The sequence below is a fragment of the Equus przewalskii genome, chromosome 15 (assembly GCF_037783145.1).
Source record: "Equus przewalskii isolate Varuska chromosome 15, EquPr2, whole genome shotgun sequence".
Classification (NCBI taxonomy): domain Eukaryota; kingdom Metazoa; phylum Chordata; class Mammalia; order Perissodactyla; family Equidae; genus Equus; species Equus przewalskii.
In genome coordinates this window covers 63,748,286-63,771,218 of record NC_091845.1, presented here as the reverse complement: position 1 = coordinate 63,771,218, position 22,933 = coordinate 63,748,286, and the positions used below count along the sequence as shown (strand labels likewise).

Here is a 22,933-nt window from a genome sequence, read left to right as displayed (position 1 = left end):
AGGTCCCTAAGATTGCTAACTTCTTTGGTTTCGTGGGTTTCCCTTCTGGTCCATGGGGCAGAGTTGCAGCTGGAGCTCTGGAGCCCGTAAGGCTCAGCAGTGGCCTGGGCCCCAGCTGGGTTCCAGGAACCTCAGAGTCTGGCTTGTCCCTTTGGGAGCCTTTCCCTTGGAACTGGCCACTCGATGGGCATTTGCTTGGGACAGTGGTACCGAAGTGTATGGATCTGCTGTCTGAGCTGCACTACACACATTCCGGAGAACAAAAAACAACAAAAAACAAAACTCTCAAATCAAACACCCTCTTTGCCTTTTCTCTGTTTTTGTTTCTTGTGCGTTTATAGAAAATTATGAAGTCAGGAGCAGGGAGAGTAGCTGTCATATAACTAGTGTGCATTGTTCTCACATAAAACATTCAGCCTATCACTGCCTGTGACATAGTTTTGTCTCTCTCCTTATTCCTTTTTTAGGCCGAGGAGTCTTGTAAATGTAATGGCTGGAAAAACCCCAACCCTTCTCCCACGCCCCCCAGAGCCGATCTGCAGCAAATCATCGTCAGTCTAACGGAGTCCTGCAGGAGTTGTAGCCATGCCCTAGGTGAGTTCATAAATCTTCAAGGAAATGCTAACGTCATTGTTGCCTGAAAGTTCTAACTTACTGAATTCCATGGATTAGCCAAACTTGCAATCTCTTTACCACTGTATGAGGCAACAACAGAAAGAGTCTCTTTAGTCTGATGAATTTGCTGGGGAGGGCTTCATGTGAGAGACAAACCTTGCACTGTCTGCACTGACTCCTGTCGGACTGTTCCCCATTCGCCCAAGAGCTGGGTTTGACTGGGGGATTGCCACATAAGACGAAACATGACAACTGAGCTCATTAAAATAATGTACAACATGTTCTGCTGCATTATGGTGGGGGCTGAGGATCTTTGACCGCCAGAGTTGAAACCTCAACCAACTGGTTCTTTGTCTAATTATTATTATTATTATTATTATTGTTATATTTTCTGATTCCCTGAACTTTCTGAAAGTGCTTCGTTTTATCTTCCCCTTCTGTAGTTTCCTGTATCTGGCAGCTCTTTCTTCATTGGGGTTGTGTTTGGTAAATGTTTACTTGTGTTTTCCCTTTCAACCTTATCTTCTCTTAAGATAATCATTGTCAGGATGGCAAGATAGACTTTGCCAGAGTTACTCAACGTGACTGTGCTAATATGTTCTTGTCCTGACACTAGTTTCAGGATAATTTTTTTTAAATTGTATTTTGTTTGAGTAGTTAAAAGTTCATGGGTTGTTTTCCCTGGATACTAAAATTCTGGTTCATAGAGGATCTTGGAATATTATACTTACTTTTTGGCCTTCAGCTATCCAGTCTCCGAAAGAATGCCTGTCTGTTCAGTTTACTGTCCCGTATTGTAAGGACATAGCCCTGGGCAGAACATTCTCTCTAAAGTGGCTTTTTCCACCTGGCCATTGTAAGTGGGTGGCTTCTTTCTGACATCTTTTTCTCAAGCTTCCTGCTGATATCGAATTGTGCAGCATCAGCCTTCAAGGTTACCATGGTGTAAGGTCGAGTCTGAAGTTCTATTTTGTGCTCAGCTGGGGAGGATTTCAATACTTATAGAGCAAAAAGGGAGACAGTGTGATCTTCCCAGGAAGTTACTGCATGGAGGAGCCTTCTGAAAAAGGAAAGAGAGAGCATTGATCTCACAGACGAAGTAAACACACTAATAGTTATATCTTTGTGTTGATTTAACTAAAATAATGTAAATCTTGATTTTTGAGGCAGCCAGTGCAAAGGAAAGATTCCACAAGTTACAGAAACACATTCGCTGATAACTTACTTTTTTCACAATTGATCCCTCAGCGAATGCCCTTTAGAATTGCCTCAGAAAATATGATGCAATAAAAAGCTGGGCTCAAGAACTCGTTAAGCACTGGGCTTGAACTGTATTTGGTATTGATGGGGAAATCCGATTATCCTACATCCATTAACATTTAAAAACAGAGTCTTCTTTCTTAGCTGAGCAGATTGTCTCCCTTCTGAGCATGTAAACACACACGAGTGCCCAAAGGCAGAAACAGCCTTTTACAAAGAACAGCCAGCTTTGTTCCCTTTTATATTTCTTAACAAGCTTTGAAAACAAATACCATTATTTGACAATACATAATCAAGAATGGGGAAAAAAAGTACATATCCTTTGACCTCCAAATCCATGCCAGAAATTTAACCCCGACATAGATTAAGATGTGCCTTCAAGTTAAACTAAAAGGACAGTTATTATAGCCTTAGTCAGGATAATAAAAAACTAGAAACAACCTAAATATCCCAATGTAGGAAATAATTGGTTGAAGTGTGAAAATCTGTATTATAAAATTTGATATGCCTGTTAAAAAAAGATATATTTTGGGGCCAACCTGGTGGCATGACCGTTAACTTCACATACGCTGCTTCGGTGGCCCGGGGTTCGCAGGTTTGGATCCTGGGTGTGGACCTACACACCACTCATCAAGCCACACTGAGGTGGCATCCCATAGACCAAAAAATGGAGGAAGATTGGTACAGGTGTTAGCACAGGGCCTTTATTCCTCACCAAAAAAATAAGTAAATAAGTAAAAATAAAAAGATATGCTGTACAACATGTTAAGACATTCTTAATGTATTGTTTATGGAAAAAGCAGCTTAATTGGACGTTTTACAATTTCAGACTAAATCTACTAGCTGGGGTTCAAATCCTGGCTTTACAACCAATAGCTGTAAGTTGCAGCATATTATTTAATCTGCCTGGACCTTGGTTTTCTCAGTTCTAAAATGGAGTTCAGAATAGTATCTACCTCATAGGATTGTTGTGAAGATTAGACGAGAGAACGCATGTAAAATTTTAGAACAGTGCCTGGCAAAGTAATGCGTTATTATTAGCTCTTCTTGTTAGTCGCAGTATGACAATACTCTCGGGTTCTTTCACGTCAAACAGCAGACATGAATTCCGTCTAGTTTAAATGAGAAAACTGTTTAGAAGAAGGGTAGTGGTAGCTCCTAGAAGTTGGAAACAAAGGGAAACTCGGTTTCATTCGGGTTTGGGGATCTCAGCTGCTGGAGTTCGTCGACCTTCTGTCCGGACACTCCCCCTGGATGATTCAGTTCCAACTACCGCCGTCCCTGTGAGTATTGGTTCAGGATTTAAATCCCCCGAGGAGAGGACCTGATTGGCAGAGTGCCTGTCATGTGCCCAACCCTCAGCGTTTCACCCTCAGAGAACTACATGGGAGGCAGTCATTCCCAAATGCGTGGATGCTGACTCAAGTACACCATCATGAATATTATCTCATTTTATTAGTTTAGAAAACATGGCATGTATTTTAATATATATGAACGGGAAAAGATCTAGAAGGATGCCTGTTGAGTTGCTGACCCTGATTTTCTCAGGGTATTGGGGTTGTAGGTGTGTTAAAAATATTTTCCCCCTTCTCCTTCCTTTCTCACTCTTTACTTGTCTATACCTCTTCAGTCTGCTTTCTTAAAGTTGAAATGTCTGCACCTTTTCAAGTACTCTTGGAATTATTGCCAGAATGCCGTAGTTTATTTATTGGTCACATGGCTCTAGAAAACCTTCTGAGGTTGTGCTTCGTCCCTCCCCCAACTCCAACTTTTAAAAAATTTTTTATTATGGAAAGTTTTAAACATATGTAAAGTCAGAAAGAATAGTTCAATAACCGCCTTGTGCCACTCACCTGCCTTTAACAATTACTAACATTTGCCAATTCCTCCCATTTTGCTGGAGTATTTTAAGCAAGTTCCAGACATCTTTTCTTTTTTTGGGAAGATTAGCCCTGAGCTAACAACTGCCATCAATCCACCTCTTTTTGCTGAGGAAGATTGGTCCTGAGCTAACATCCGTCTCCATCTTCCTCTACTTTATATGTGGGATGCCTGCCACAGCATGGCTTGCCAAGCAGTGCATATGCACCCAGGACCTGAACCGGCGAACCCTGGGCCGCCGAAGTGGAATGTGTGAACTTAACTGCTGTGCCACCAGGCTGGCCCCCAGACATCTTTTCTTATCCATGCATAGTACTTCCTTTTTTCTTTTTTTGCTGAGGAAGATTGGCCCTAAGCTAATATCCACTGACAATCTTCCTCTTTTTGTATGTGAGCTGCCACCACAGCATGGTCACTGACAGAAGAGTGGGGTAGGTCCACACCTGGAAACTGAACCTGGCCACTGAAGTGAAGCATGCAGAACTTAACCATTAGGCCACCTGGGCTGGCTGCAATTATTTAATTATTGCCAGTAAAGTAGAGGCTGGGGTTAGGGAATTCTGTCAAGGCTGAATTCTCAAATATGTTTCAGTTTGTGCCTGTTGTTCTATTTTCACACTCACTGTTCTGAGTTTGGTTAATTTAGTCACCAGTCATCATACATGTGTCAATATGTAATGTTCCTGGACTTGTCAAAACAAAACACTCAGGCTTATTGATTGAGATGATGTCTATTCTATTGATTTGCTGTTGGGCATCTTGTGGCTCAGCCATCCGTGTTCGTTTGACAGTGAGCTCCGGTTTCATGTGATCTCCTGACAGTTGCTTCCATCCCAGGCATCCTTGGCCTGCTGTAACTTGATATTCTTCTGTGTCTCCTGGGTGTATAACTCAGGCCTGCCAGTCTGATCAAGTGCAAAGAGCATTCAATTGGGAGTTAGAAAATATGAATTCTAGGCCTGGCTCAGCAGTTTGCCAAGTCCCTTAACCTCTGCAGTTCAGTCTCTATCCATCGAATGACATGGTCGGTCTAGACCTGCTCTCCAGTGTAGCCACTCACTACATGCAGCTAATGAGCACTTGAGATGTTGCTACTCCAAATTGAGATGTGTTGTAAGTATAAAACACACGCTAGATTTTGAAAGCTTAGTATGAAAAAAAGTGAGCTGTCTCATTCATATTGATTACGTGCTAAATATTTTGTATATATTGCGATAATAATATGTACTATTCTTAAAGTTAATGTCGCCTGTTTTGGGACGTAAAATGCACATATGGCTCACATTGTATTTCTGTGCATAGTGCTGGCTTAGAACATTCTAGTCCATTCTCTGAAATTATTTGATATTTGAGATTGGTGCAATCAAATTCAATTTACAAAAATTTGATGAAGGGTCCTAACAAAGCACTTCAGTTGGCCCAAGCATTTCTCCTTATTTCAATATTAATAAAAATTCCTTATGTGGGGACTGTTTAAATAACAACCTGCTTCTGTGACCAGGAAAGGAGGAAACACACCGTTGTGATCAAAACACAATTGTCATTTTGGAGTCCATTGTTCTGAAATGTGCCAGAACATATTGATTATTAAATTTGACTAGTGAGAATTTTTTGCAGTTCTGTAGAAAGTTTTTGATTATTTTTCAGTGCCATCAGTTTTTTTCTGATATATAAATATATCATCTATACACACACACATATATATATTTAAACATCACAATAATGGAAATCGGCAATTCTTTATCACTCTGGTTACCACTGCTTACCTGCTTAATTACAGTAAAAACTTTCCAAGGAAAGTAAAGAGCTAGCATTAACAATTACACTAGAGCTTATTTCTTGAATAGTATGAGGTATGAAGGGACTAGCAGTATTTTTCTCATGGACTTGTTTCAAACATGTAAATCACAGGCAGTCGTTCGACCCGGCACGTTTTCTTTGGCCTTTCTACCTTTGCGTAGACCTCTACCGCTGAATCACCCGCTGGTTCCCGTGTGCACGTGTACTGTGCAGATGCCAAGTGACATAAATATGGGCCCAGCCGGCACACTCGCACAATCTCTTGAGTCAAGTCAGCGTATTCCTCTTGGCTGGGTGTCCTCTGTTTTTCTAACTCTGCCTTTTACGCACAGGTTTCAGAGTTGTCAGGAGCTGTGAGTCTGGTCGAGCAGAGGTTAAGGGGATAAGCCTGGTAATCTTTTTCCTGCTTACTTGATGTAAGTTCCTTTTCCCCGCCTTCCTCTGCTGTGAAGTCCTGGTGATTTTCTCTCCGGGTGCCTCCCTCTAGCACTGCCTGAATTCGGGCTTGTTGTGCATTCTTTGGTTGCATCTGCGGCAGCTCCTGGAGTTCCAGTCTCCATTCTCGCTTCCCAAGAAAGGAGTGGTCCAATCTGATCCCATTCTCCCGCTTAACTCCTCTGAGCTTCCCACTGTTCTCAGAATGCAGCCTCGCTTTGGCTGAGCTGCGGCATTGGTCAGGCCTCCACTCTCTAGCCTTTTTACCAACCACCTGTGTTGCCTTTTGCCACCAAGCTGTTAGTGTTCTCTGAAAGTTCTTCACGGTTTCTCTCCTCTCTGCCTTCGATATGGAGGCTCACACCACCTGCAATGCCTCTGCTTCATTTTCTGCCAGAGGAACCCTACTCACCTCTAGAACTTGGTAGAAAGAATAAAAGCCTTCTTGGAGCTCTGTTGCAATGTTCCTCCTTGTATAGCTATACGTATCTATACCCTTGTTGGTTTTCTGTGTTGCACTGAGATTAAAGACTGACTTTTTCTCTAGTTCCTAATATATTTAATTTTGGGGCGTAATTGGGTTTATTCCTTCATTGATAAGCATTCATTGAATTCAGTAATACTTAAAAGATGGCTGGTAGCATTTATTTGCAAGGAGCTTTCATAGTTTATAATCTGTACTTGCTCTGTCCACTACAGTAGGCACTAGGCACGTGTGCCTTCTGAGCGCTTGAAATGTGGCCAGCTTGAATCGAAATGTGCTGCAAGTGTAACATGACACTGGTTTTGAAGACTTAGTATGACAAAAGAATGTAAAATATTAATGATTTTTACATTGTGTACATGTTGAAATGAATAATCTGGTACATATTAGGTTAAATAAAATGTGTTAGGGGCTGGCCCGGTGGCACAGCAGTTAAGTGTGCACGTTCCGCTTTGGCGGCCCGGGGTTCACCGGTTCGGATCCTGGGTGCAGACATGGCACTGCTTGGCAAGCCCTGTTGTGGTAGGCGTCCCATACAGAAAAGAGGAAGATGGGCATGGATGTTAGCTCAGGGCCAGCCTTCCTCAGCAAAAAAAAGGAGGATTGGCAGCAGATGTTAGCTCAGGGCTAATCTTCCTCAAAAAAAAAAAAAAGAATTCCTGAAACTCAACAATAAAGATAAAAATTAAAAAAAATATGTTATTAATATTAATTTCACAACTTTTAGTGTCTTTTAAAGTGGCTACTAGAATATTTAAATGTATATATGTGGCTCGCATCCTGTTTCTGTTGGCCTGAACTCATCTAATGGGCTCTTAATCTTAAGCTTCTCTTTTTCTCCATTCCAGATCTGAGATTACAAAAGGTGAAACCACTTTTAAATTATAAGCCTTTTGCACATAGTCAACTGAGAAGGTTTCAATGAGGGAATTCGTTTTACCTCTTCCAGCCTTGACCTCAGATTCCCATGAACAAAAAATGTATTTGAACAGCTTACGGATCCTCTGGATGCTGTGCCGTTTGTGTTCTTTCCAGGCCGAAGGAGCAGAGACATGTTAGCTGCCTGCCCAGCTGCTGCCTGTTCACACTGCAGGGCATGTGAGGACTGGCAGGCTGTCCTCAAGAGAAGTTCAGGCCAGTGATACATGGAGCCAGAGCTTAGTGAGGGTCACAGCACAGGGTGACAGTGCACTTCCTGTTCCCAGCCAGGCAACAGCTGCACCATGATTCTTGGCAGCAGGCATTTGGCGAGTCGCTCCCTGGCACCCTGGGTATTTGCAAGTCTGACACAGCACTGAGAGGTGCCAAGGTACACCCTCCTGGAGAGATGTGAAGACAGCAAAGCCCCCCCAGGCCTGACTCACACCGTCTCTCCAATGCCCTCCACACGCGATGCACACGGGGGAGACACTGACTCACCAGGAAGGCTGAGCTCTTCCCCCAAGTCAGGGGTTGGCCGTTCTTGGGTAATTATGGCGATCCTTTGTACCAGGCTCCTAGAAGACGATTTGAAATGAAAGCAGACTCCTTTGCATTTGATTATCAAATTCCAAGTGGAGGAAAGATTTTTTAAAAACTTTTTATTTGGAAATAATTTCAAACTTACAGAAAAGACATGTGAATAGTAACAAAGAGCTCCGCATATATCTTTTGCCCAGATTTACCTATTGGTAACATTTTGCCCTATCTGCTTTGTCATTGTTCTCATACATACAGATACACGGACAGATTCTCGTGTGTGTGTGTGTGTGTGTGTCTGTGTGTGTGTATGCTTTTTTTCCCGGACCATATGAGAATAAGTTGCATATACATCGTAGCTTTTTGCCCCTAAATATTTACGTATATATTTGCTAAAAATAAGAATATCCTTTTATGTAATCTCAGTTCCATTACTAACTTCAATACATTTTAACATTTATGTAATACTTTTCTCTAACCTACTTTTTGTATTCTAGCTTTATCACTTGACCCAAAAATGTCCTTTATAGCGTATTTTCCCCTCATTAAGCATCCAGTCTAGCATCACATATGTATTTAGCTGTCATGTGTAAGAAAAACAGTTTGTCCACTCTACTCACACTCAACACTTCCAGAACACTTCTGACACCAAATGTTTGTGGGTTTTTCCACACCAAGCAATTCTCCAGCTCTCCAGTGGACACCGACTGGATGGCCTACAATTTAACTAGGTTCTGACGCTAAGGCCTGTAGTTAGTGCAGACCCCACAGGTTAAGGGCTCAGTCCTCCTCCTTCCCTCCACTTCAGATGCCAATCACAAGTCCAGTTTATTACCTGTGCTTCTGAATGACCAGCTATAGATCGGAGGCTCCCACAGAAAATGTTTTACTTACCGGATGCCCTGTTTATTATAAAAGGATGCAACTCACGAACAGCCAGATGGTAGAGATGCACAGGGCAAGGGATGGGGGAAAGAGCACAGAGCTTCTATGCCCACTCCAAGTTTGTCATCCTCCCAGCACCTCTATACTGTCACCCACCCAGAAACTCTCCAGACCCCTTCACTTGGGGTTTTTACGGAAGTTTCTTCATTATGTAAGCATGTGATTGATTAAATCATTGGCTGTTAGTCATTAGCTTGATCTCTAGACCCTCTCTCCTCCCATAGGTAGAGGGATGGGGCTGAAAATTCTAGCCCTCTAATTACTTGTTTGGTTCCCCTGGAAATCAGCGCCCTCCCACCCATCCTTAGCGGCTTTCTGAAAGTCACCTTATTAACCTAAACTCAAGTGTGGTTGAAAGGGACTTGTTATAAATAATGAAAAACACTCCTTTCACCTGTATTGCTCTCATTACTTAAGAAATTCCGAAGGAGCACTGTGCCAAATATATATTTCTTCTTATAAGTCTCAATGTCACAGCAGGTCTCTGTAGCCTCCTGAAATCTAGAACAGTTCCTCAGCCTTTTTTTTGGTGTTTTATGACGTTGACATTTTGGTAGAGGGGTGTTTTAAATTTTAAAAACAATCCTGTTAAGATGGGAGAAAATACATTTTTGTCATGTTTGGGTTATGTGGGAAAGACTTTTTGCAAGCAAGACCTTAAAGAAATGCCAAACATAGATTTGACTTTCTAAAAAATTTAAAATTCCTGTACAACCAAACCAAACCAACCAACCAAACAAAAACCCAAACAAAATCCAGGAGCATTTGCAGTCAATATGACAGACATAAAGCTCTTTCAAGGCAATAAGACAAAGACCAACATCCTAAAAAAGCAATCAGAAGACATGAATAGCCAGTGTACAAAGGAACAAATGCAAATGGCCAGTAACCTGACAAACAGACAACTCCAAGGGCATTCCAATGAATGCAAATCAGAACAGTGGGGGACTTTCAATTTTTTGAAAGACTGATTAAACTACTGAGAATGATTCTTCACTGTAGGTAAGAGTGGAGAGAGCTCTGTTCTCTCCCACTGCTGCTATAGTGTACGTTGATGCAAACTTTATGGGGGAGTGGAATTAGGGAGCAAATATTAAAACTTTAAATAACAGTGACTTAGTGTTATTATGAGTTCTGTGGCAGATTAACTGCTATAGATTTGTGCATTGTAGTTTACAGATTTTTATTTTATTTCATTTTAGTTTTTATTTAATTCAGTTTTTAATAATATGCTTCCAGACTTGTAAATAATAGAGGCATAGCTCTTTAAGAAAATATGCTTTTAGATAATCGAGGGGACTCCATTTGCATCTAACAGCCTTCTTTAGAAAAGACTGAGAGAAGAGTTTCTGTCAATACTGAGTGACCCTTTTTGGTTAAGTATGAGTTGATTATCAGTACAGCAAATAGTTTAGCTTTGCAGTTAGAGTGAAATGAGCCTGGGTGTTGGTATGGGTTGGGTTGATTGTGGGCTCCTGAGTAAGTCCTGATTCTGGTCAACAGCCCCACAGAGTCAGGAGCAGTCTTTAGATTTGGTAGAGACAGGGTTGTTTGAGGAAAGTGCTATTTTAGGAAGACTATCCCGGGAGCAGAGAGAACAGTCTAGGGCTATTTTGGTACTTTTGGCTTAAGATCACAATGACCCAAAAGGTAGGAATGGGGGAAAGCGATAACTCTGAGAGAGAGAGTGAGGAATCTCGGCTGAATCTGGTGGGAGATAAAGGACAATGAAGGAATGAATGATGGATTCCTTGACAGAAACAGAGCTGGCAAGAGGGATTCACCCTTTTGAGGAGAGCCATGAGGATTTTAATCCTAGTGTCAAATTTGTCATGATGGTGGTGCAACCTTGTTGTTGGGATGGGGAGGCTGCGAGGTGGGGTGTGGGGCACATTTGAGCTTGAGGAGAGGTTAGCTGGTGGAGTGGATTTGGTGAGAGGGAAGGGCTGAGAGCTAGTTGCTCAGAGGCCGAAAAGGAGTTTTGGTCAAAAGGGGCCCATAGTGGGAGAGTCTGAGAACATGGCAGGTCCAGACGACTATGTATTTGTAGTGTAGTTGTGACTGACGTTGTCTAGCTTTCTTATTACAGGGAAGCTTCTCTTTCATAGCAACTTGTCTGTACCTTCATTTTTCCCTCCTCAAGCACATGGTCCACTCCCTCTACTTTCATCTGATTTCCTCCCACTCCATCATTCCTTCCAGGAAGTTTAACCCTTTTCATACAATATCATCCTTCCGCCTCAGCATACTCCCTTCCACCCCAGACCTACTTTTCCTTCATTCTCTTTTTTTCCTTTCTGCTTTTTCTCCCCAAATCTCCCCAGTACATAGTTGTATATTTTAGTTGTGAGTCCTTCTAGTTGTGGTGTGTGGGATGCCGCCTCAGCGTGGCCTGATGAGCAGTGCCATGTCCATGCCCAGGATCTGAACCAGCGAAACCTTGGACTGCCGGCAGGGCGCGAACTTATCCACTCGGCCACGGGCTGGCCCCTCCTTCTTTCTTAAAGGAAGAGATGTACTGTCTTCTGCTGTAAAAGTTACCTCCGTTCATCTAGAAGAGCCTCTCCCTTCCTGCCTTCTTGAAAATGTGCTGCTTCATTTATATTTCTCCCCATCTCCAGCTCCTTAGTCCTTTGTACTTAGAGTCACACAGAGAGTTTTGAGGAGAGATGAGATCATGGATTTCATTACGCGCAGCATTAGAAGGAAATGAATCTCCTCAGGTCTCACTTCTTAAGCATTTTAATTTTTATCTAGTCTACTCTTCAGAATATACTAGAAGATACTTCCAAACAGTGTTTTTCAAAATGTGGATTCCCAACCAGGGGAGGGAATGCCCCACCACCCTTCTGAAAATAGGAGCTTCTACCTCTGTTTCAACTAGAGCAACTCTTTCTAATTCTGATTAAGAATTCATTTGGCTAAAGTGTTTTGTGGTTTAAAGAAAGTGAACCATTGGTTTAAGAAATAAATCATGGCATGTACTTCCATGAGTTAAACCCATTATATGTTAGCACTTTAGACTGTTTCATATTATGGAGAATCTGAAGGAATTTATATTATATTGTAGATAGATTGCTTTCATAGCTCATCACTCGAAAGAGATTAAAACATTACAAAGCAAAAATAGTCTTAAGTAAAATTGTTTCTGTAAATAACTGACATAAAAATTTTGACCTAGTTGTCTCCAGAATGAGGCCTGCCTCCCAAAGGCTTCAGGCTGACCTCAAGGAAAATTTTGCACAGTCTTTAGAAAAAAAGATGACCTGGCCAACGTTCTACCTGAAAGGAAGTCTAATTTTGGGCATCTTTTAGAAAGTGCTGAAGCCGCATATTGTATAGCCAAGTAGAAAGTAATAGATTTGAATATTAATTTTTGTGTTTACACACATACATATATTTGTAGTTTTTCTGTGATGTAAGTTACTTATCTTAAAAAGTTTAGTCAATTACTCCTTTTCTATTTGATAATGTAATAATACAGTGTTAGCATTGTCAAGTTTAGATGTATCCACTAGATTTATCTCACAATGCCTTAGGCAGACAGATCACTAAATTTCCTTCTTTCCCTCTTACCTTTTAAAAAGCCTCTATAGGGGTGCACACGCATGTATGTGTAGGTGTGTGCACATGCATGCTTGCTCATCACCAGTGGTCCTTGACCTTGGACTCATCACTCTGCCTTACCATTACTTTTCTTCATTAGAAAGGAGTGAAAGGTGGGTACCTCCGCCCCTCTAATTTTAACTCGTTTAATGTGGCTTCCTTGTGGACATTTGGAAGGCCTACCCTCTTGGTATTTAATCCTCTTTACTCTCTGAAAATGCTTTTGATCAGATATCTTAGTTTGCTTTTGATCAGATATCTCAGAAACAGACTTCAAGACTAGGACTTGAGTAGTTTATTTAGGAGGAAGGTATTGGAGTGGAAAAGTGAGACAAGAAGGAAAAGGTGCCCCATGAAGGGTGTGTTACCAAGCCAGCTCCCACTGTGAGCAACTGGTGCTTCATTCTGTGGGGGAAAATGTGGGGGCCAGTGTAGAACACTTACCTCAGGTTATTCCACCCGAGGGGTGAGGGAACTGGAGTATTTACATGCTAAGTTCTTTAGGCTTTGATTGAAGGCTGCTCTTGAGGGGCTTATGGGTGGCAGAGCAGATTATAGTGACTGCAAAAGGCCTTAGGTAGACAAATGGAGCTACTGGGAGTTGGAAGCCAGGAGGTGTGCCCTGAAGTGGTAAGGGAAGGGGAGATGGGTAGGGTACCAGCAGCATTCTCTACCCCAGGCTCCTGATGGAGCCTCGTGATTTAAAGACAATAGCACCATGGTCTCTGGAGTAGACTGACCCATGCCCAACACCTGGCAAGTATTCCTCAATAATCTTTAGTTCCATCTCCCTTTAAAAAGGTGAGGAGAAGCCAATCACTCTTCTACATATTTTAGTCTTTCTTTAAAGACCATCTCAAACATTTCTATGTCCCAAAATTTTTAAGCCTGTACACGAAGAGCTACGCCTAAGAGGATCACTCTTTTTTTGTAAGATTTTATTTTTTCCTTTTTTCTCCCCAAAGCTGCCTCGTACATACTTGTATATTTTTAGTTGTGGGTCCTTCTAGTTGTGGCATGTGGGATGCCGCCTCAGCGTGGCTTGATGAGCACTGCCATCTCTGTGCCCAGGATCTGAACCGGCGAAACCCTGGGCTGGAGAAGCAGAGTGCGAGAACTTAACCACTTGGCCGGCCATGGGGCCGGCCCCAAGAGGATCACTCTTGAAGTGCTGGCGCCCATTATGCAGCAAGCAAAGTGATGCGTGCTGGGGATACAGAAATGAAGGATGTGATCCGGCCCAGAGGAGCTTCTGGGCTAGTGGGGGATCATTGCATGGCTTACCTAGAGAGCCCTTCTCAAGTGAGAAAGACTTGAAGTGAATCAGCTGATCATCAAAATAATATGTTGTGGGTACTTTATTTATTTTTTCTGGGTGTACATCGTTGTATTTCTGTTTCTGTGTAGACTACATCATGTTCAGCACCCAAAGAATAATTACAATCCATGGCCATACACATGTACCTAATCACCCCTTTCACCAGCTGCCCACCCCGCCATGTTCCCCTCAGGTAACCACCAATCTAGTGTCTGTCTCTATGTGTTTGTTTGTCATTGTTTTTATCTTCTGTTTATGAGTGAGAGTATACAGTATTTGACTTTCTCCCTCTGACTTATTTCACTTAGCATAATACCCTCAAGGTCCATCCAGGTTGTCACAAATGGCAAGATTTCATCCTTTTTAATGGCTGAGTAATATTCCATTGTGTATATGTACTGCATCTTCTTTATCCATTCATCCCTTGACGGGCACCTAGGTTGCTTCAAAGTCTTGGCTATTATGAATAATGCTGCAGTGAACATAGGGTGCATGTATCTTTACCCATTTGCATTTTCATGTTCTTAGGATAAACCCAGCAATGGAATAGCTGGATTGTGTGGTAGTTTTATTCTTAATTTTTTGAGGAATCTGTAGACTGCTTTCCATAGTGGCTGCACCAGTTTTCACTCCGACCAGCAGTGTACGAGGGTTCCCTTCTCTCCACATCCTCTCTAACATTTGTTGTTTCCTGTCTTGTTAATTATAGCCATTCTTACAGGCATGAGGTGATATCTCATTGTAGTTTTGATTTGAATTTCCCTGACAGTTAATGATGTTGAACATCTTTTCAGGTGCCTGTTGGCCATTTGTATATCTCCTTTGGAGAAATGTCTGTTCAGAGCTTTTGTCCATTTTTCAATTGGGTTATTTGCTTTCTTGTTGTTGAGGTGTATGAGTTCTTTATATATTTTGGGTATTAACCCCTTATTAGATATATGGTTTGCAAATATCTTCTCACAATTTATGTTGTCTTTTTGTTTTGTTGATGGTTTCCGTTGCTGTGCAGAAGCTTTTTAGTTTGATGTAGTCCTATTTGTTTATTTTTTCTGTTATTTCCCCTTGCCCAGTCAGACATGGTACTTGAAAATATGCTGCTAAGACTGATGTCAAAGAGTGTACTGCCTATGTTTTCTTCTAGAAGATTCATGGTTTCAGATCTTACATTCAAGTCTTTCATCCATTTTGAGTTAATTTTTGTGTATGGTGTAAGATAATCATCTGCTTTCGTTCTTTTGCATGTGGCTGTCTAGTTTTTCAAACACCATTTATTGAAGAGACTCTCCTTTCTCCATTGTATGCTCCTGGCTCCCTTGTCGAAAATTATCTGTCCATGTATGTGTGGGTTTATTTCTTGGCTCTCGATTCTGTTCCATTGATCTCTGTGTCTGGTTTTGTGCCAGTACCATGCTGTTTTGGTTACTGTAGCTTTGTGGTATATTTTGAAATCAGGGAGTGTGATGCCTCCAGCTTTGTTCTGTTTTCACAGGAGTGCTTTGGCTATTTGGGGTCTTTTGTTGTTCCATATAAATTTTGGGATTCTTCGTTCTGTTTCTGTGAAAAATGTCATTGGGACTGTTGATAGGGCTTGCATTGAATCTGCAGGTTGCTTTAGGGAGTATGGACATTTTAACTATACTAATTCTTTCGATCCAAGACCACGGCATATATTTCCATTTCTTTTTGTGTTTTTCAATTTATTTTGACAATGTTTTATAGTTTTCAGTTTATAGGTCTTTCACCTCTTTGGGTAAGTTTATTCCTAGATATTTTATTCTTTTTGTTGCTATTGTAAATGGGATTGTATTTTTAATTTCTCTTTCTGCTACTGTGTTGTTAGTGTATAGAAATGCAGCTGATTTTTGTATGTTTTTTTGTATCCTGCAACTTTACCATATTCATTTATTATTTCTGAAAGTATTTTGGTGGATTCTTTAGGGTTTTCGATATATAAAATCATGTCATCTGCAATAGTGACAGTTTCACTTTGTGGGTGCTTTAGAATTTGGGTCAGATGTTCTTCACTTTCAGACCCTGACTCTGCCTTGTTGGCTGAAAGACATCAGGTGAAATACCATTCAGTCTCTCTGAGCCTTGGTTTCCTCCACCGTAAAATGGGATTACTAATACCTACTTCATGGGATTGTTTGAGAATTAAATGCAATAACCTTGAAAAATGGACTCGTTTGCATAGAAGAGAAGACCAGGGCAGAGGAGAGGAGGAGGTCAATGGAGAGGTCGCTTAACTAGAGTGAGACGACAAAGGAAGGAAAAGTGTGTTTGGGTGCTTGATCATGGAGGACGTTGAATCTCAAGCTCCAATATTCCTTGGAACTTTGCTGCAGAAACACTGAGGTTTCAGTCTGTCTCCGTCAGAAAGGCTGAGAGAAAGGGCTTCATTTAGTCTTTACACTGATTATTATATTCTTGGCCGACCGAGCTATTCACAGGACTTGGAACTAAAACGTTAGGGAGCTTGTTTTTGTGTCCCTCTGAACCACAGACTCACAAATCCTGGACCCACCTATAGGAGCACAGAACCCTCTTGGCATGGTGGAGAATTTGCTTATGTGGAAACATAGGAATTTAACACTAACGTGACCGGACTTGGTGCCAACAAGTTCCGGATTTTAAACTTTACGTTGTTAGAATACATTAGCTGCTGGTTCATTTTTGGTCTTGGATGGGAAGGCTAAGGCTCAACAAGGTAGCAGTCTCCTAATTATAAGTCAATTTTGTGAGAAGACTTAGATTTTATAGGGGTTCAGAAATTTCCTCTATTTATAACGTGGTCTAATGGATTGGTGTTCCAGAAGGTTTGTGAGAGAGAACTTTCCATTATAAAATCAAGAATTTTTGTGGTTTCCAACTAACTTCTCTCATATATTCCTTTGATCTTTGTCGTAAGCTGCCCACGTTTCCCACCTGGAGAATGTGTCAGAGGAAGAAATGAACAGACTCCTGGGAATAGTGTTGGACGTGGAATATCTCTTCACCTGTGTCCACAAGGAAGAAGATGCAGATACCAAACAAGTTTATTTCTACCTATTCAAGGTGAGATTTTAACATTTTGAAAGGCTTTTCTTCTTTCTCTCATTGTTCAGATGTGCTCAGTTTCTGTACACCGGGTCATGGGTGGGAAGGCTCTCAGCTCATGACATGTTTTGCCCTCACGGTTTGCTGAAGCATGTGTTTCTTCATGAGGGCTTCTCTGAAATGACACACCATACGTTGAACACATCTCCCTCCTTGAGAGCCTTCATCCTTGTGTGCAAAGCTGAATCTCTTTATTTGCTTATGCTAATAGATTTCTTTCCATCCACCCAACCATTCATTCATCCAACAAATACTTACTGCACACCTGCTCTGTGCATAGCGCTCATGTAGGCATGAGGCACAGGTCAGTGGGCAAGACAAAGTCCCTGCCCTGTGGAGTTTGTTTCAGTAGAAGAGGCAGACAATCAACAAGTAAATAGTGTATTTGCAGATGGTGCTAAGTGCTGTGAAGAGAATAGAGTAGGGTAAGTGGAATCAGAATGGCAGGGATGGTGGTGGGTAGGGGACATGATCAGAAGGAAGGGTAGGTAGGAAAGGCCTCTCTGAGGAGATGACAATTGAGCAGAAACCCGAGTTTGAGGAGAGGAGCCATCCCTGAAAAGGGCTGGGGGAAGAGTCTTCCAGGCAGTGGAAAGACAGGCATCTAGCCTGTGCACAGAGTGAGCTCAGTGTGATGTAGGAAGAGCAAGGAGGCCAGCATGGTGGAGCCCAGTGAGCAAAGGGAGGCGGGAGGGGAAGCAGTTGGAGGGGTGGCATTAAGGCTTTCAGTCTTAGGCTTCAAGAGGAGGAATCAAAAATTTCTAGATGTGTCTTGGCATCTTACTGCTGTTCTCTGTGCCTTGTTGACAGCAGTCACCGATTACTGCTTCTGCTTCCCACAGCTGCCTCTTTCTGCCTCTCCTCAGCTCCATTTGGGTCACGTCTACTCCCTTTCCATGGATATACGTCTCCCCCAGCTTCTGATTGCAGCCAGGACTGACAGATGTGGGAGGGGAACTGGTGGTGGGAATGGATAGGAGAACTTCAGGTTGCCAAAAATAGATTCATAAAGGAGGCTGGCAGAAGGAATAATTTTGTAAAAAAAGTAAACCTGCTACTGAGGGCACTATTGATTATGTTGTATTGTGTAACCCTTATAAGGATCTTTAGAAACAAACACAAAACAAAAAGCTCAGAGCTTACAGCCAGGAGGAGTTTGCCTCTTCTAATGAGCACTGTGCTTCATTTTATATGACAAGAACGGATCAGTTTTTCCATTGAGTTTCCTCTTTTGCTTTGGCTACTAGGAGTCTCGGTGCAAATTTTGTGCCCAATTCCTACAGCTTTTTTTTTTTTTTGTCTGAATTTACTTGATACATAATTTTCTCATCTCTTCTCTCATTTTGTTAATGTGGGTCATGTGGGGATATTGACTCTAAAAAGGTTAATGGTGGAGGTGGGGTAGAAAGATGGGGGGTGGGGATGGACAAATGACTTCCCCATAGCCATTAGCAGGCTCTGGGCTACACCAGGTAAGAACTTGTTGACATGGATGTGAGGCCTGAGTCATCCCGATTGAACCCTGGCAGGTTCATACTGTTTAGAGCTTCTTTGGAAAAAGACCTTAGTTGAAGAAAAACAACATCTGCATGACTGCAGCTATTATTTGTCTGGGCACTAAGTTCCCTGGCAGTCCCCCACCACCCTGTTAGACATGAAGGTGGTGTCAAGGTTTCCATCCTGTCAGCCTCCTCTTGATTCTGTTTATAACCAACCAAACAGGCCGGAAAGCATTGCTCTGCTTTGAAGTGCATTTTCTCTCTCTCTTTCTTACATCCCTCATCTTTAACAGTGCAAATATATTTGCTTGTGGGAACAAAATCCAAAATATTTAGCATTCTCCCCGCTCCCTCCCCACTAAAATTATTCTCCGGGCAAGTGAGTTATAAATCATCCTTTCCTTAGCTTTTGAAAGGCAGTTCCTGTGTCTCATGTGTCTCAATAATGAAATTAAAATGTCTTACACATTTTCGTAGCATTTAAAAAACTTTAGTCTTAGATGTTGAAAATAAACAACGAAAAGCTGCTTCCTAAAGCTCATTTTATCCTGTAAATGTGACTCTGGGGCCCAGCTATCTGAGTTTAAATCCTTATTCATTGTGACCTTGGGCAAGTCATTCTCCCTTGGTTTCCTTCTCTGTAAAATACAGACAGCACTAGTACCTACCTCAGAAGCTTCTTATGAGTGTTAATGAGATAATACATGTAAAGAACTGCAAAGAGTGGCTGGCAAAAGTAAGGATGCAAATGCTTGCTGCTATTATTAGAAGTTTTTTATATACCCACTTATCCCACCTCCATCCTTTTGTAGGTGAAGAAACTGAGATTCAGTATCTCCCCAATCCAGCAGTTTATCTCTAAATTGAAACCCCCAATGGGCCCAGTTCCAAAATGGTCTTATTTTAACTGGGCAAAAAAAGTAGGCAGCCACAATTATTTGTATTTAAATTGTATGATCAATCTTTATCCTTAGAAATGCATACAGTGACCTCACATTTATTCTTGTAAAGATGGGCATAATACATTGAAAGGTCAACAGATGCCCATGTTAATAATTTAGGGGCCGGCCCCGTGGCCGAGTGGTTAAGTTCGTGCATTCCGCTGCAGGTGGCCCAGTGTTTTGTCGGTTCGAATCCTGGGCGCGGTCATGGCACTGCTCATCAAACTACGCTGAGGCGGCGTCCCACATGCCACAACTAGAAGGACCCACAGCTAAGAATATACAACTATGCACCGGGGGGCTTTGGGGAGAAAAAGGAAAAAAATAAAGTAAAATAAAGAAAATAATAATAATTTATATGGCACACCTAGAAGGAATTGAGGCCCTTGTAAGACACAGCTCATTGGGGACACATGATGATCTTCAGCCTTGGGAGTTTGTCCATTTCCATTAACTCCTGGGAGAATGAATGACATATTTTGTTTCTATTGAAAAGATACCAAGTGGAGAAAGGAGGGAAGATGTAACTTAAATAAATATATGGTCATATATCATAACTGGCTCACATCTAGAGAAGATTCAAGCAAAGGTTGAAGGTAAAGAATTTCAATGTTAGATTTATTTTCAAGTTGTCTGGATTAGTGGCTCTGTGTTCCCTTTTCTCTCTGATATTTGCCCTTTGAGGCCTTTAAATTCCAGTGGCAGGGATTAAGAGCAGTGTTTTGTTTTGTGGGCATTGAGATGCCAGAACACTTGGCCTGCATTCCGCAGATGGAGAGGAAATGAAAAAAGACCGTGACAGTGAAAGTTGCCAATTGAGAGCCCTGCAGAATTCCTTCCCAAAAAGCCTGGGCCCTAGATTATGCGTATGACATACAGCTGCTACAGACAGCCCCTCTCCCCGGCCTCGTTTGTCCAGAATGAACCTCGGCCTTTTAGGGGTTTAATAAGACCCTTCAGAGTGTCAGCACACCTGCAGGGGCCTAGATGGGCATGTGCAAAGTGTGTGTGATGCATACCAAGCATCCGGGTCAGTGGATGCCAGAATTGGGCGGCCGGGGTGGGGGGAATTGAGTGGGATAGAGGTGTCCAGTGGCCACTGCTGGGTCCTGTAGGCCATCCAGAGCAGGAAAGGTGTCTCGTTCTCATGGCTCCAGTCATGGATGTGAAGGCAAACATGGGTTACCTGGTAGTTACCCATTTTATTGATTTAAGGATTTATTTATATATAGTGAAGGTAAGTAGAATATGGTAACTTCTCTTCAAAGGCTGTGTGTATTTGTGTGTGAGATGGAGAGAGACAATGATTAACTTTTTTTTAATGATTTCTTTGTAGCTCTTGAGAAAGTCTATTTTACAAAGAGGCAAACCTGTGGTTGAAGGCTCTTTGGAGAAGAAACCCCCATTTGAAAAACCTAGTATTGAACAGGTAAAAAAGAAAAAAGAGAAGCTGTTTTTTCTTGCTTTAAGGCTGAGCAAACCTTCTAATCTTCCTTCACATCTCCATGCACATCTTCCTTCCGTCTTCCTTACCTGGCTTAGAGATGGTCACAAGTCTGTAGAAATTATCTTGGACCCTTTGGATCAGAAGTGAATATTTAATTTAATAAATTACCTAGCTTTTTTGCCTTTTAGGGTTGCTGTATATTCAGAATTCCTTGTGTAGTTGAGGAAGAAAAAAATTAAGTAGAACGTGTAGTTCGTAAGAACATACGAAATGTGCTTTTTCTTGGTGTTGATGTTTTAAAATTAAGTCTTTGTCCTTTTGTTTGGCACTGTCTGAAAAAGCCTATTGAGGTGAGGGAATTCAGTAGCAATGTGAAAAACGTTGTGAGTCACGCAAAGAAACACAAAAAAGAAATGAGATTTTGTATCCAGAAATCGACTTCCTGCTACATTATAATTCCTGGAAAGAAGCCGATTTACACAGGAATCTGTTGACATGTGTGGACTTTTTCTGGCAGGTGTTGTCAGTATCTCTCATCAGCATCTCTTTTTAGCTTATCATTGTTCACCTAAATCAATCTCAGATACTCTTGACTGAATTTCTTGATGAGAATGATTACAGAAGACATGATATCAGAGTCTTTACAAATACAAATAAATGTATTTTTATCAGTTTTCAGTAGAAGAAATTTTATTTTGTCTCCAAACTCTATTAAATAAGAATTCATTGTTCTGTTATTTGAAATTAGATTAGATGAGACTGTTCTGCAGAAAGATTAAATTAATTCACAGATTCTTTTAAAAGCTCATAATTTTGAATGAGAATTTTTTTTTTGGTAGACTTGCTGAACCAAAAGAGTGATGATAACGAGTTTAAATTCTAATGGTTAGTTCAATGGAAGGCATGCTAGCAGCCTTTTGATTAAAATTTTGGTCATGTGAAAACGTTCTATTTATCCAGGAACCTCATTATACATGAGCTACTGTGTTGATAGTACAGCAAGAATTATTCTGCAAAATAATCATATTTTACTGTTTAAGGGGTTTCCATCCTTTCAGTCCATGATTTTGATTTTCTCTTTAACGCTTCAGGATTGCAGGAGGCTTAGAATTGCAACTCACAGCCTCCCTGTTTTGTCACTTTTCATCCACTGTGTTCTGAGGCACGATTCCCTCTGGGCATTCTTGTTTTCTAATAGAGACAAGGAAGAGATTTTGTGAATAGAGAAATGTCTGTTCTTTTGCTAAACCCCGCCAATGGGGCTGTCTGTGTGGGTGTTCAGAATTAGTATGATTGCATAGCTGCATGAATAAATTACTTTCTGTCCTCTTAAGGGTGTGAATAACTTCGTACAGTACAAATTTAGTCACCTGCCATCCAAAGAACAGCAAACAATAGTTGAGTTGGCAAAAATGTTCCTAAACCGCATCAACTATTGGCATTTGGAGGCACCATCTCAACGAAGACTGCGATCTCCCAATGATGATATTTCTGGATACAAAGAAAACTACACAAGGTAATCAGATGACTAGTTCTTTCCCTTTGGCCCCATAGAGCACATTGCAGACATAAAATTGCTACTTGTCTCTGCAAGCAGAGGGTTGCCCACTTATCACAGTGACTCTGCAAATTCAGAGAGAATGTCTCTATAATTTCACTCCCCAGACTTCTACATTTCATTAATATCACAATGTTTTGGAGGTGAGGGATCCAAACCATCTAGACCTGTACTATCCAATACAATAGTTTCTAGCTATGTGTACCTATTGAGTGCTTGAAATGTGGCTAGTATGAATTGAGATTTCTAAGACTGCACAAAAAAAAGAATATAAAATATTTCATTAATACTTTTTATATGGATTATATATTGAAATTATACTAATTTGGATATATTGGATTGAATAAAATATATTAATTTCACCTGTTTCTTTTTCCTTTTTTAATGTGACTGCTGGAAAATTTAAAACTACATGTTTAGCTTGCATTATAGTTCTATTGAGCATTCCTGATCTAGATAACTATAGTAGACTCTGTAATTATTATATAGATACTTCACTCATTAAAAAAAAGCAATGGGAACTGGTCCAGTGGTGCAGCAGTTAAGTTCATGTGCTCTGCCTCAGCGGCCTGGTGTACGCCAGTTTGGAT

The 22,933-nt window shown here is 41.3% G+C and overlaps 1 protein-coding gene across 5 annotated transcripts in view; it reads left to right on the top strand.

Moving 5' to 3' along the window:
- The window catches only part of KAT2B (lysine acetyltransferase 2B), a 94,123-nt gene that overhangs the window by 28,926 nt on the left and 42,264 nt on the right, over positions 1–22,933 (top strand). For all 5 annotated transcript variants that reach the window (XR_011527552.1, XM_070577502.1, XM_070577501.1 and 2 more), the window contains 4 exons: positions 468–594; positions 16,711–16,856; positions 20,675–20,767; positions 22,120–22,301. Coding sequence is in view for 4 of the 5 variants with exons in the window: in XM_070577502.1 (XP_070433603.1) it covers positions 468–594; positions 16,711–16,856; positions 20,675–20,767; positions 22,120–22,301 (548 nt within the window). In the remaining variant the exon portion in view is untranslated. The remainder of the gene's footprint in view (positions 1–467; positions 595–16,710; positions 16,857–20,674; positions 20,768–22,119; positions 22,302–22,933) is intronic.